The sequence below is a fragment of the Lupinus angustifolius genome, chromosome LG18, assembly GCF_001865875.1.
Source record: "Lupinus angustifolius cultivar Tanjil chromosome LG18, LupAngTanjil_v1.0, whole genome shotgun sequence".
In the NCBI taxonomy this organism is placed as follows: Eukaryota; Viridiplantae; Streptophyta; class Magnoliopsida; order Fabales; family Fabaceae; genus Lupinus; species Lupinus angustifolius.
In genome coordinates, this window is record NC_032026.1 from 16372034 (window position 1) to 16385691 (window position 13658).

Sequence of the window (13658 nt, forward strand, 5' to 3'; positions counted from 1 at the left end):
ATTAAATTATTGGATTTCTCAAAAAATGAATGACTGTAATATCGAGTAATTTTTTAATACTTACTCTTGGATTAGGTTGATCTTATCTCTAAACAAATACATTTATTTATTCACTTCTTCACTAATGTTATAATGGTACTCATTTATATATATTTTTTTTGTAAAGATACAAGTAGCAGTTCAATAAAAAAGTTTAATTCTATCTTAGAACTTGGTTTCCCTATATTATATTATTTACCCTACAAGAATCAAAGCCCTTTTCATTTTTTTATACTAATTAGTCTGTTAGTTGATTTGAAGAGAGTAATGCATCTTACTATTTTTTATTTATATCAATTATTAGTGAATTGATGGAGAGATCAATTTCCTAATACAGATAGCATTAAGGTAGTTTTCTTTGCACAAGACAAGGTTTTTATTGATTGGATAAATGAAGGATTTAAACTTGAAGTAACAAAATAACTATTCATTAGTATCACAAGGACAAAATAATCATTTATGAGTTTTGGTATTTGTGTTGCAAGCCCATATCTAGTGTTTAGTTTTGAATTTGAAATTGAATGAATTTAAGTGTAATGGACTCAATTGTTTAATTGTTTTAATAAGGGCCTAGCTCTTCACCAACCACATCAACCTTTCCTTAGAGCATATTGAGTGATGATCCTTAACCAAAAAATGGTCTGTTAGTAAATTTTGGTGTGTAAATGGGCATTTTTTAAAGTAGATAAATGATATGATCCATTCAAGGACAAAAATATGAGTTACACTATTGAAGAGAAAGTAAAAAATTTGATTAATTTACTAAAAAAATGTTAATAATTATAAAGTAAACTACCACTTATTTAAGGACAACAAATGTGTTGTAACTATTTGAGTATCTTAGAACGGGAAATTAACTGAATTGAGTCGAACTAGAGTTCAACTTGATAAATATTGGTTTAGCTTGAAACTCAACTTGAGTTTGATATAAGCTATCTTCTTAGCTCGAGTTCGACTTGGTTAAAGTTTGCGAACTATTCAATGGAGTTCGAATTTGTTCATTTAGACAACTCAAATAATTAATCATTTTAAAAAATATTACAAAAGGTTTTATATGTATATATATAAACGAACCAGTCAAATTATATCTAACAAGTTCAGCCTATTTATTTAACGAACTCAATTTTCAGCTTAAATTCGACCAATTTGATTCATGAAAAGTTTATTAGACTAAATAATAAATAAAGTTTCAAATGAATAACAAATCGAATTTCAAACGAATAAGAGTTTCGGTTTATTGACATCAATTATTTCACTCAAATATTTCCCAACTACATCATCTTTCCTAGCTCAATAGCTTTGGTTTTCCATTTAAAGCCTTCATAATGACTTATGAACATGTAAATATTGTTTGAAATTCACATTTTAAAATGAGTTTAGGAGCATTTAGAATCACATTTGGTTAAAGTGAGGAATTGCAACTTTCAATTGAAAATTTGACATTGAATTTAGTGAGGAATTCTCTGTTTCTCTGTGAATTCATGGCTATGTCCACTTCAGCTTCAACTTCTATCGTTTCTCTTCATCACTCTAAAACAACAATAAACGCTTCTTCCTCTCGATTCCGTAACAATCGTTTTTTCTTATCTCCTACTCAATATCCAAGGTACTTTTTCTTTCCATTATCGCTCCCTCTTTTATCTCCTTTTTATTTTCATATGCTCATAGATCTATAGATAGATACTTCCAATGATAATAATAATAATAATAATAATAATATTACACAATTTGTGTAATTTGCTACATGTTTATTACTTCATTCATTTTGTGTAATTTGCTACATGTTTATTACTTCATTCAACCACGAAACAACTCAACCAGTCATCTTTTTGCATCTTAATATATTAACTGTTATAATGCATATATTTCTCTCACTGAAAGAAGACTGCATAAAGCTGTTAATGGTGGATCGAGTTTGAGAGCCAACAAAGGTGATGCCTGGAAGCACTATATTTCCATCCTTGGTGAACCAGTCACACAATCATTATTCTTGCCACACCGTAGTTTTACCTCTTGCTATCTTGTCTCTCGCAAGAAACGCCATACAAGTCTTGCAAGGTTTATTCCTGGAGCTTTTCTTCATAAATCTGCTTGTCAGTTTTCCAAGAGTAAACTTGATCACGTTTCTGTAAGTATTCCAACTTCACTTCGGGCTTATCTATTCAGAACATTGCCTAACTTTTTCATGTGGCTATCTCACCACAAAAAATGGGGTGCTTTTCGAATCACCTCTATGTTCACCCTTCAAGTTTTCTTTTTTAATTTTATCTATACTCCAAATGAAAATAAAACAAAGACAGCATCTCTTTTGCCAAATTTTACTTTGTTGTATAACTAACATGGCAAAATCTGGAAACAGTATCATCCTTGTTTAACAGTCCCATGACTATGTCTGTTTTAGTTCTGCTTATTATATTTGTGCTTATGATGTGATTACATTTAGGTATTATTAATGTCATTTTTCCTTACTCTCAAATATCACTTCTCATTGTGTCATTACATCTTTTAATGTCAAGCGGGTTCAACTTCCACATGCAACTGTTGGTCCTGATGAGCCACATGCAGCAATTACAATCTGGACCGATGGTATTGCTAAAAAACAGGATTCAAGTTTATTTGTTTCTGAAATAGAGCAGATAGAGGGATTTTTAAGTTCTGAACTACCATCTCACTCTAAGTTGCATCGAGGTCAACTAAAGAATGGGCTGTGTTACCTGATTCTGCCAAATAAAGTTCCATCAAATAGGTGAGTTCAATACATGATGATACGTTGGCGTTTAATAATATACACAGAATTGTGGATTTAGTGATTTATTGATATATCATCATTGAGTTTGTTTATTATACACTTGTAATGATCACATACAAGTCTGACAGAGGATTTATGATATTGTTTTACACATTGGGTACTTGCTTGAGGCAAATTGCTTTATGTCTTCCAATTCCCCCTTCAGATGCTCACCTCATTGCCTTACCCTTATGTTGTTGAATGGTTGTTGGTTCTGCAGGAATGCTATATTGACAATGCATAGTTTTTAATGCTAAATTGTAATCTGAAGTTGTTCTTACATGGACTGTATGTATAACACCTCTAAAGTGAATAATTTTGTTCAAAATAAAAACATGGAGTGACACAGTTGAGTCAATGTTTCATAGTTTTGTGTCTTCTCTTGTCAGCATTATTTTGATGTAATATGCCAGTGATGATAAATCTGAAATGAGGGCTATACAAAGACTTCTTGCTAACTACTTAGTATAATCTGATTCATTATTAGATTTGAAGCACATTTGGAAGTTCATGCTGGATCAATAGATGAAGAGGATGATGAGCAAGGCATTGCACACATGATTGAACATGTTGCTTTCCTTGGAAGTAAAAAACGTGAGAAGCTTCTAGTGACAGGAGCCCGTTCTAATGCTTATACTTGTATCCACCATACTGTGTTTCACATCCACGCTCCTACCAGTACCAAGGTTTGGGACATTTGGCATGTTGTTGTAGTGTTCTAATAAAAGTTCATTGATATTTCTCCATTTGGATATTAATTGATTTTTTTTGTTACGAAAAGAATAAAGTTTATTGTGTACTTCTGCCAAAGCAACACGTGGGAATTATTGATGTTGTAATGAGCATGATTAGTTTATATCTTGATCAGTATAGTGTGCTACTAACTGTAAATTTTCACTTAAGTTGTAAGAAAGAAGTGTCACGATGACACCCAAGGTTCTATACTTCTATTGTATCACTGGACGTGCAGAATTGTAAATTTGCCGTGACATGTAAATGTTGATCCGTGTCAACATCAAGGAAATAAATGACACTTCTCTTGATTCTGAAATATGAATATCATTCTTAAAAGAGATTCACCATGAGATTTAGGGTGAAAATCCATTTGAGACAGCATTAGGCTCAATTTCTTGTAAAGAAAAACTTTCCAGTGAAAGCGGATGAAATGGATTTAGTCGCGACTGTAGAAATCTAGTGTCATAATTACTATTCTTATTTTGTGTTAAAATTCTTCCTCCAAACATTAAATTCAATATTTCTCAATATGTGCCTGCATTGTGCTTAAATCTATTTGTGTATTGCTACTAACTTCTATGATTCTTTAGTGCTTATTTGTTGCAGCTGCCCATCACTAAAAAAAATACGAACATAAACCTGCCACATCTTGTTTCTAATATATGTTTGTGTTCACTGACTTGTTTTATACTGTATATATTGATGTTGGTTATAATTGAATGTTGCTTGTCAGGATTCTGATGGTGATCTACTTCCATTTGTTCTGGATGCCTTGTACGAGGTATGCTTTATCTAACTATGCTTTGTTCCATACCATACAACTACAAGCAACTTCTACTTTGAAGAGATGCATATTTAAGCTTATACACACTTCATCTGATCTGCGTCTTAGTATTTTGATGCATTCATTGCTTTGGTCCATCACGACCTAGACCTAGAGGAAGGAATTCAGACAAAAGAGTAAACACCAATATGGTACTTTTCGGTTGCTATGCAGATAGCTTTTCAGCCAAAGTTCCTTGCTTCTAGAATTGAAAAAGAACGGCATGCTATACTCTCAGAGCTTCAAATGATGAATACAATAGAGTACCGGGTTGGTTGCCAGGTGTGGAGCAGAATTTCTTTTGGAATTTGGCCATCAACTTGATTTTTTTGCATAATTGACCAGTACACTTTTTGTTTCCTATTTCCTTTGCTTTTAATTTATGTAATTGCTTTAATAAAAAACAAATTCTGTAATTGCAGTTGTTACAGAATCTGCATTCTGAAAACAAGCTGAGCAAACGGTTTCCAATTGGATTAGAAGAACAGATAAAGAAGTGGGATGCAGATAAAATAAGGAAATTTCATGAGCGTTGGTATTTCCCGGCAAATGCAACCTTGTACATCGTAGGGGATATTGATAACATCTCAAAGACTGTTTACCAGATTGAAGTACGTCAAACAGTAACTTGCAAAGTAGTAGGTTTGGTTGTGACTGCAGTTAAATTTTTAGGAGTCTTATACAATAGCTGTTGTCATGCAGGCAATTCTTGGACAAACTGGTGTCGAGAGTGAGAAGAGTTTGGTAGCCATTCCTAGTGCATTTGGGCCAATGGCTAGTTGTCTTGTTCCTAAGCTCTCCGTTGGTCTGGGTGGAAACTCAAGTGAAAGATCAGCCAATATTGACCAATCAAAAGTAGTCAGTAAGGAAAGACAAACTGTTCGTCCTCCTGTCAAGCATAATTGGTCACTTCCCAAAAGCAGTACCGATTTGAAGCCACCACAAATATTTCAACATGAGTTGCTTAAAAAATTTTCAATTAGTATGTTCTGCAAGGTATAAGGAGGTTTAATTTTGTTTTATATTTAACTTATTGTTTAGTCCAGCTTCTAATGGCCATTTTGTGGTTGCTTTAGTGCATATATAGAGGGTGAACCTCGGCACTACAATAAGGTTGTTGGCCTTGTGACCCGAAGAGGTCATGAGTTCAAATCCTGGAAATAGTTTCTTCTTTAGCGAGGTTAAGTTTGTGTACATCTATCCTCACAGACCCCACTAGGTGGGAACCCTGTTTATAGTGCATATAATTCCCCTTGGAAGTACTATTTTAATAAAAAATTGGCTTTATTTAATCGCGATTGATTAAAATTTTAGAGCTGTTAACATTGTTGGAGGTGTGATTAGAGACCTTTTACTGAGGAAAAATGGTTATATGAGGTGTTGGGTATTTGAGGAAGGGAACCTTGATTTATTTGTTCATCAAGATCTACTGGTCCAATGAACAATGTATATAATACAATTTAATTATATTTTTATTTGCTTTCTACTTTTGTCATGACCTACTAATGCTAGTATCCCAGTAGGCAATTGTATGAAGTACTTAGCTGTCAGTCAACTTATGGGACTAAACTTTCCCCAACTTTTGCATATTTGGTTGCATGATTTCGTCTTCCCTATTCTTTCCTTTCATAACTTTTCCCCATTCCCTATGGTGTTTTAGTGATATACTTTTGGCTAATATAACACTTCTGTTCCTTCTCTCTGAATCATCTCATTGAAATTCGTGCAGATTCCAGTGAATAAGGTTCAGACATATGGTGATTTGCGTAACGTCTTGATGAAAAGAATATTTTTGTCTGCTCTTCATTTTCGTACCAGTACGAGATATAAGGTGAGATGAAATTCTTTGTATCTTGTATAGTGCTACTTCTTAATCCTGACTTTTTGGCTACTGTAAGAATTTGATTGGTATTTCATTAAGTCACTTTGTTGTGTTTATGTGATACTTGATGCATTTCTTTGATCTAATAAAAAGTGGCTTAATACTTTGGGGCATGATATCTGTCTTTATTGTTAATGAATTCCTCCCCCAAACATTGTTAAGTGTTTGTAATAATCCTTATGTATGTTTCGTATGGGGCTATAGATGGAAATGAAAAAAAATCATGGATTAGTTTTATTTGTAAGATTTTATTGAAAACTCATCCACAAAATTGTCAATCCCAGTTTTACACCCACACCAAACTCACCCTTAAAGAATAATAATTAAAAGGAAGAGATATAAGAGAGAGAAAGTGAGTTTCTTATGCTATGTTAATTTGCTGGATAGTGTATCCGTACTTGTAATATGTTGGTAATACATGAAATTTTCAGAGTTCAAATCCACCATTCACTTCAGTTGAATTGGATCATTGTGATTCTGGAAGGACAGGGTGTACTGTGACCACTCTTACCATAACTGCAGAACCGAAGAATTGGCAGAGTGCAATTAGTGTTGCTGTTCAAGAGGTTTGTCTCTTCTGCTTTGCTCCAGCTGTCTTTGCGGTAGTGAAAATTTTTGTTTTATGTCCATTGATTGTTTCAGTTATAACTATATGCTAATATGCTCCACCATTTTTATATTTCAATTGCTGGTTTCGTTCCTACGTTTAACTTAGAAAGACGTGTAAGGCCTTGAATTTAAGACAATGAATTGAACATGTACATTGTCCATTACATATATGTATGTGTATATATTGTTTTCTCTAACAAATATTCCCTGGATCCTTTTGACCTCAGGTTGCATAGAAGAAATTACATTCCTCTAGGTTTTAAATTTCTTGAATGATGGCCTATGTGGATCTGCATTATTTCTGTTATGAGAGTCTAATGTAAATTTATGTGATGCAGGTTCGTAGGATTAAAGAGTTTGGTATTACTCAGGCTGAATTAACTCGTTATTTAGACGCCCTTCTGAAAGATAGTGAACACTTAGCAGCCATGACTGATAATGTATCTTCTGTTGATAATCTGGATTTTATCATGGGAAGTGATGCTCTTGGCCATAAAGTTATGGACCAGAGACAAGGGCATGAAAGTTTGCTGGTAGTTGCTGAGACAGTGACCCTCAAGGAGGTATTTACATTTGTGGTGGTTGAACTTGTGCATTTTTTTCTTTATTTAAACCGTCCTATTTTGTTGTAACTGACTCTTATTAGATCAACTTTCAAAATACATGTCTTTGTGTTGCATGAGCTTTATACAGAGTGCTGCTGGCATTAATTTTAGAACTGCTGTTACTACCTTTTTGTTTTATTATCCTGGTATGATAATTTGAGGAGTTTTTTCTCCCCTTTTCTTATCAATTTCTGATTCCTCACATACCATGGGTAAGCTGTCAGCTTCTTTTTGGGCAATCTTAGATTGTTTTCTTGTGGCACATTAGTGGCCTAGTTAAAGGAGAGAGTCTTTAGAATATTTACCAGTTTATTGTCAACCCAACTGAATAACTTTAAAAAAAATGTGAGCTGTCGTAATTGTGGCTTGATCCATGTAACTGAACTTACTTAGATTGAAAAGGCTATCGTTGTTGGGATTGTTGTTCTTTTTTCTCCTTATTATTGGCAATATTTTTGCTATTGTGCTTCATTATCTCTTTATTCTTTTATTGACAAAAAATTAAATAAAAAAGGCGACCGATGCACAAGGCTCCCACCTAGTGGGGTCTAGGGAGGGTAGATGTATGTAGCCTTACCCCACAAGTGAAGAGACTGTTTCAGGATTTGAACCCGTGACCTCATGATCACTAAGCAACAACCTTATTGTTGTACTAAGGCTCACCCTCTCTATTTTTATTTATGTTTTAAATTTAATTTAATGTTTTTAAGAGTCATTGTAGAAACATTTATTTCGTTTTTTGTATAAATTATAAAAAACAGGTGTCACCTTTTAATTTTTTTTTAATTTTTTTTATATCTTCTTGTGTAGGTCAATTCTGTTGGTGCCAAGCTGTTAGAGTTTGTAGCTGATTTTGGAAAGCCTACTGCACGGCAAATGCAACCTTGTACATCGTAGGGGATATTGATAACATCTCAAAGACTGTTTACCAGATTGAAGTACGTCAAACAGTAACTTGCAAAGTAGTAGGTTTGGTTGTGACTGCAGTTAAATTTTTAGGAGTCTTATACAATAGCTGTTGTCATGCAGGCAATTCTTGGACAAACTGGTGTCGAGAGTGAGAAGAGTTTGGTAGCCATTCCTAGTGCATTTGGGCCAATGGCTAGTTGTCTTGTTCCTAAGCTCTCCGTTGGTCTGGGTGGAAACTCAAGTGAAAGATCAGCCAATATTGACCAATCAAAAGTAGTCAGTAAGGAAAGACAAACTGTTCGTCCTCCTGTCAAGCATAATTGGTCACTTCCCAAAAGCAGTACCGATTTGAAGCCACCACAAATATTTCAACATGAGTTGCTTAAAAAATTTTCAATTAGTATGTTCTGCAAGGTATAAGGAGGTTTAATTTTGTTTTATATTTAACTTATTGTTTAGTCCAGCTTCTAATGGCCATTTTGTGGTTGCTTTAGTGCATATATAGAGGGTGAACCTCGGCACTACAATAAGGTTGTTGGCCTTGTGACCCGAAGAGGTCATGAGTTCAAATCCTGGAAATAGTTTCTTCTTTAGCGAGGTTAAGTTTGTGTACATCTATCCTCACAGACCCCACTAGGTGGGAACCCTGTTTATAGTGCATATAATTCCCCTTGGAAGTACTATTTTAATAAAAAATTGGCTTTATTTAATCGCGATTGATTAAAATTTTAGAGCTGTTAACATTGTTGGAGGTGTGATTAGAGACCTTTTACTGAGGAAAAATGGTTATATGAGGTGTTGGGTATTTGAGGAAGGGAACCTTGATTTATTTGTTCATCAAGATCTACTGGTCCAATGAACAATGTATATAATACAATTTAATTATATTTTTATTTGCTTTCTACTTTTGTCATGACCTACTAATGCTAGTATCCCAGTAGGCAATTGTATGAAGTACTTAGCTGTCAGTCAACTTATGGGACTAAACTTTCCCCAACTTTTGCATATTTGGTTGCATGATTTCGTCTTCCCTATTCTTTCCTTTCATAACTTTTCCCCATTCCCTATGGTGTTTTAGTGATATACTTTTGGCTAATATAACACTTCTGTTCCTTCTCTCTGAATCATCTCATTGAAATTCGTGCAGATTCCAGTGAATAAGGTTCAGACATATGGTGATTTGCGTAACGTCTTGATGAAAAGAATATTTTTGTCTGCTCTTCATTTTCGTACCAGTACGAGATATAAGGTGAGATGAAATTCTTTGTATCTTGTATAGTGCTACTTCTTAATCCTGACTTTTTGGCTACTGTAAGAATTTGATTGGTATTTCATTAAGTCACTTTGTTGTGTTTATGTGATACTTGATGCATTTCTTTGATCTAATAAAAAGTGGCTTAATACTTTGGGGCATGATATCTGTCTTTATTGTTAATGAATTCCTCCCCCAAACATTGTTAAGTGTTTGTAATAATCCTTATGTATGTTTCGTATGGGGCTATAGATGGAAATGAAAAAAAATCATGGATTAGTTTTATTTGTAAGATTTTATTGAAAACTCATCCACAAAATTGTCAATCCCAGTTTTACACCCACACCAAACTCACCCTTAAAGAATAATAATTAAAAGGAAGAGATATAAGAGAGAGAAAGTGAGTTTCTTATGCTATGTTAATTTGCTGGATAGTGTATCCGTACTTGTAATATGTTGGTAATACATGAAATTTTCAGAGTTCAAATCCACCATTCACTTCAGTTGAATTGGATCATTGTGATTCTGGAAGGACAGGGTGTACTGTGACCACTCTTACCATAACTGCAGAACCGAAGAATTGGCAGAGTGCAATTAGTGTTGCTGTTCAAGAGGTTTGTCTCTTCTGCTTTGCTCCAGCTGTCTTTGCGGTAGTGAAAATTTTTGTTTTATGTCCATTGATTGTTTCAGTTATAACTATATGCTAATATGCTCCACCATTTTTATATTTCAATTGCTGGTTTCGTTCCTACGTTTAACTTAGAAAGACGTGTAAGGCCTTGAATTTAAGACAATGAATTGAACATGTACATTGTCCATTACATATATGTATGTGTATATATTGTTTTCTCTAACAAATATTCCCTGGATCCTTTTGACCTCAGGTTGCATAGAAGAAATTACATTCCTCTAGGTTTTAAATTTCTTGAATGATGGCCTATGTGGATCTGCATTATTTCTGTTATGAGAGTCTAATGTAAATTTATGTGATGCAGGTTCGTAGGATTAAAGAGTTTGGTATTACTCAGGCTGAATTAACTCGTTATTTAGACGCCCTTCTGAAAGATAGTGAACACTTAGCAGCCATGACTGATAATGTATCTTCTGTTGATAATCTGGATTTTATCATGGGAAGTGATGCTCTTGGCCATAAAGTTATGGACCAGAGACAAGGGCATGAAAGTTTGCTGGTAGTTGCTGAGACAGTGACCCTCAAGGAGGTATTTACATTTGTGGTGGTTGAACTTGTGCATTTTTTTCTTTATTTAAACCGTCCTATTTTGTTGTAACTGACTCTTATTAGATCAACTTTCAAAATACATGTCTTTGTGTTGCATGAGCTTTATACAGAGTGCTGCTGGCATTAATTTTAGAACTGCTGTTACTACCTTTTTGTTTTATTATCCTGGTATGATAATTTGAGGAGTTTTTTCTCCCCTTTTCTTATCAATTTCTGATTCCTCACATACCATGGGTAAGCTGTCAGCTTCTTTTTGGGCAATCTTAGATTGTTTTCTTGTGGCACATTAGTGGCCTAGTTAAAGGAGAGAGTCTTTAGAATATTTACCAGTTTATTGTCAACCCAACTGAATAACTTTAAAAAAAATGTGAGCTGTCGTAATTGTGGCTTGATCCATGTAACTGAACTTACTTAGATTGAAAAGGCTATCGTTGTTGGGATTGTTGTTCTTTTTTCTCCTTATTATTGGCAATATTTTTGCTATTGTGCTTCATTATCTCTTTATTCTTTTATTGACAAAAAATTAAATAAAAAAGGCGACCGATGCACAAGGCTCCCACCTAGTGGGGTCTAGGGAGGGTAGATGTATGTAGCCTTACCCCACAAGTGAAGAGACTGTTTCAGGATTTGAACCCGTGACCTCATGATCACTAAGCAACAACCTTATTGTTGTACTAAGGCTCACCCTCTCTATTTTTATTTATGTTTTAAATTTAATTTAATGTTTTTAAGAGTCATTGTAGAAACATTTATTTCGTTTTTTGTATAAATTATAAAAAACAGGTGTCACCTTTTAATTTTTTTTTAATTTTTTTTATATCTTCTTGTGTAGGTCAATTCTGTTGGTGCCAAGCTGTTAGAGTTTGTAGCTGATTTTGGAAAGCCTACTGCACCTGTTCCTGCTGCAATTGTTGCTTGTGTTCCAAGAAAAGTTCACATTGAGGGAACCGGTGAAACAGAATTCAAGATATCGTCCACTGAAATTACTGATGCTATGAAAGCAGGATTGAATCAACCTATTGAGCCAGAGCCTGAGGTATCTTTTTCTTGTTACAATCATTGTTAGTTGACTCTGATTTGACATTACAAGTATTGAACCTGTTGATTTTCACCTAATGACTTACGATTTGTATATTTGATACTTGTTTACATTAAAAAATTGGTTACGTTCTCTGAGGTATAAACCTATAGCTGAATCGTAACCTTGTTCATGTGCTATGATATGTATCTACCAAACTTTCTCAAATTTGAATCATTGTTTGTGGATAGTGAGATTCTAATGATAATAGCCAATTCCATCATGAGCTAGCTGCTATAACGTTGTCTTGCATATGTATTTGATTGCTGTTCAACTAATTTCTAACATATATGTATACATATATAGCTTGAAGTACCAAAAGAACTGATACAATCATCAATGCTAAAAGAGTTAAAAATGCGGTGCAAGCCAGCCTTTATTCCTATAAGTCCTGAAATCAATTCTACAAAGCTTTATGACGAGGAAACTGGGATCTTTCGGCGCCGTCTTACAAATGGAATTTCTGTTAATTATAAGGTGTGCTATACAAGTTTATATTGAATTTCTCATGATAGTAGTACCTGCTCACCTTTCTGTTTAATTTCCTTCTCTGTCATTGTATTCATCTCCTTGTTAGTTGTTATGCTATATTGAATTTTATTCCCACATGTATGTAACAAGAAATTGCTAGATGTCCATTTGTTTTGTTCCAGATTGTTTATTTGGAACAATAGAGTTTATAGATTTAAGTGAAGATTAAAATTTTGTCTGATGTCATTGTCCCTTGGTAATCATTAACTATAGTCAATGGATTGTCTACTAACTGTATGTGGAATCTAATAGGCAAATGGTGTCACAATGATGGATGCATGACCATTTCTTATCTGCATTAGTGGGCAATATAATTATAATCTGCCTTCCATGAGCTCATGAGTCACCTCTTATGTAAAAAATTATAACAAACTATACTACAGAGATAATTAGATCACCCAAATTCCGTATACAACTGTTTGTATCCTTTCCTGGTGTGCATGCCTTGTGCAGCAAAGCTGCAAAAACCTGTTATTTGCTGACCATATTCTGATATATTAATTTGATCTGGATAATTTTGTCCATCTTGGACCACATTTGTTGCTAAAAGGTATCTTTTGTTCCCCATCTCATGTTTTAGAAATGGTGTCTTGGTCTCAATGGGTTCCTAATTCTTGTGCTCAGCCGTAGCTTTTCTACAATTATGGATTGAAAGAAGAGCAAGCTTATCATAATTTGTTTTTTAATTTCCTAATATGTTGGTACTGCTTTGCAATTTCTAACTTCTTAAATAAATGCCATGATTTGACAATATTTTGAGATTGGTGGCTTGGAAAAAGGAAGGGTTTGGACTGGTTAAGAAGATGTAATTGATTTTCCACTACTTATTAGTGCCTTTAATTGTTAACAGATATCAAAAACTGAAACACAAAGTGGTGTGATGCAGCTGATTGTTGGTGGTGGACGTGCAGCTGAGAGCTTTGATTCAAGAGGATCTGTGATTGTAGGTTTTAGGACACTTAGCGAGGGAGGTCGTGTTGGCAACTTCTCAAGGGAGCAGGTAACTTTTCTTACTAACTGATGTTTCCAAATTTTAATGTCTCTTTAATAGGCTTTCTATTTTCCATTGACTACAAGAGAGTTACATACATTCTTATTTAAAAGAAAAATCTTATCCTATACCCTCCACTCATTCTTATTAATCTTATCCTATACTCTGCATATGTT

The 13658-nt window shown here is 34.1% G+C and overlaps 1 protein-coding gene across 2 annotated transcripts in view; it reads left to right on the top strand.

Annotated features, from left to right (window-relative positions):
- LOC109332823 (stromal processing peptidase, chloroplastic-like) overlaps nucleotides 1504-13658 on the top strand; it is a 14957-nt gene continuing 2802 nt past the window's right edge. Inside the window, exons 1-14 of one of the 2 annotated variants that reach the window (XM_019567889.1) lie at nucleotides 1504-1645; nucleotides 1921-2167; nucleotides 2556-2785; nucleotides 3315-3513; nucleotides 4296-4343; nucleotides 4560-4667; nucleotides 4808-4996; nucleotides 5088-5381; nucleotides 6115-6216; nucleotides 6699-6833; nucleotides 7215-7439; nucleotides 11715-11918; nucleotides 12267-12437; nucleotides 13342-13491. In XM_019567889.1, the coding sequence (XP_019423434.1) occupies nucleotides 1521-1645; nucleotides 1921-2167; nucleotides 2556-2785; nucleotides 3315-3513; nucleotides 4296-4343; nucleotides 4560-4667; nucleotides 4808-4996; nucleotides 5088-5381; nucleotides 6115-6216; nucleotides 6699-6833; nucleotides 7215-7439; nucleotides 11715-11918; nucleotides 12267-12437; nucleotides 13342-13491 (2427 nt within the window). In that variant the 5' untranslated portion in view covers nucleotides 1504-1520. The remainder of the gene's footprint in view (nucleotides 1646-1920; nucleotides 2168-2555; nucleotides 2786-3314; nucleotides 3514-4295; nucleotides 4344-4559; nucleotides 4668-4807; nucleotides 4997-5087; nucleotides 5382-6114; nucleotides 6217-6698; nucleotides 6834-7214; nucleotides 7440-11714; nucleotides 11919-12266; nucleotides 12438-13341; nucleotides 13492-13658) is intronic. The other variant, XM_019567890.1, reaches the window with a different exon arrangement.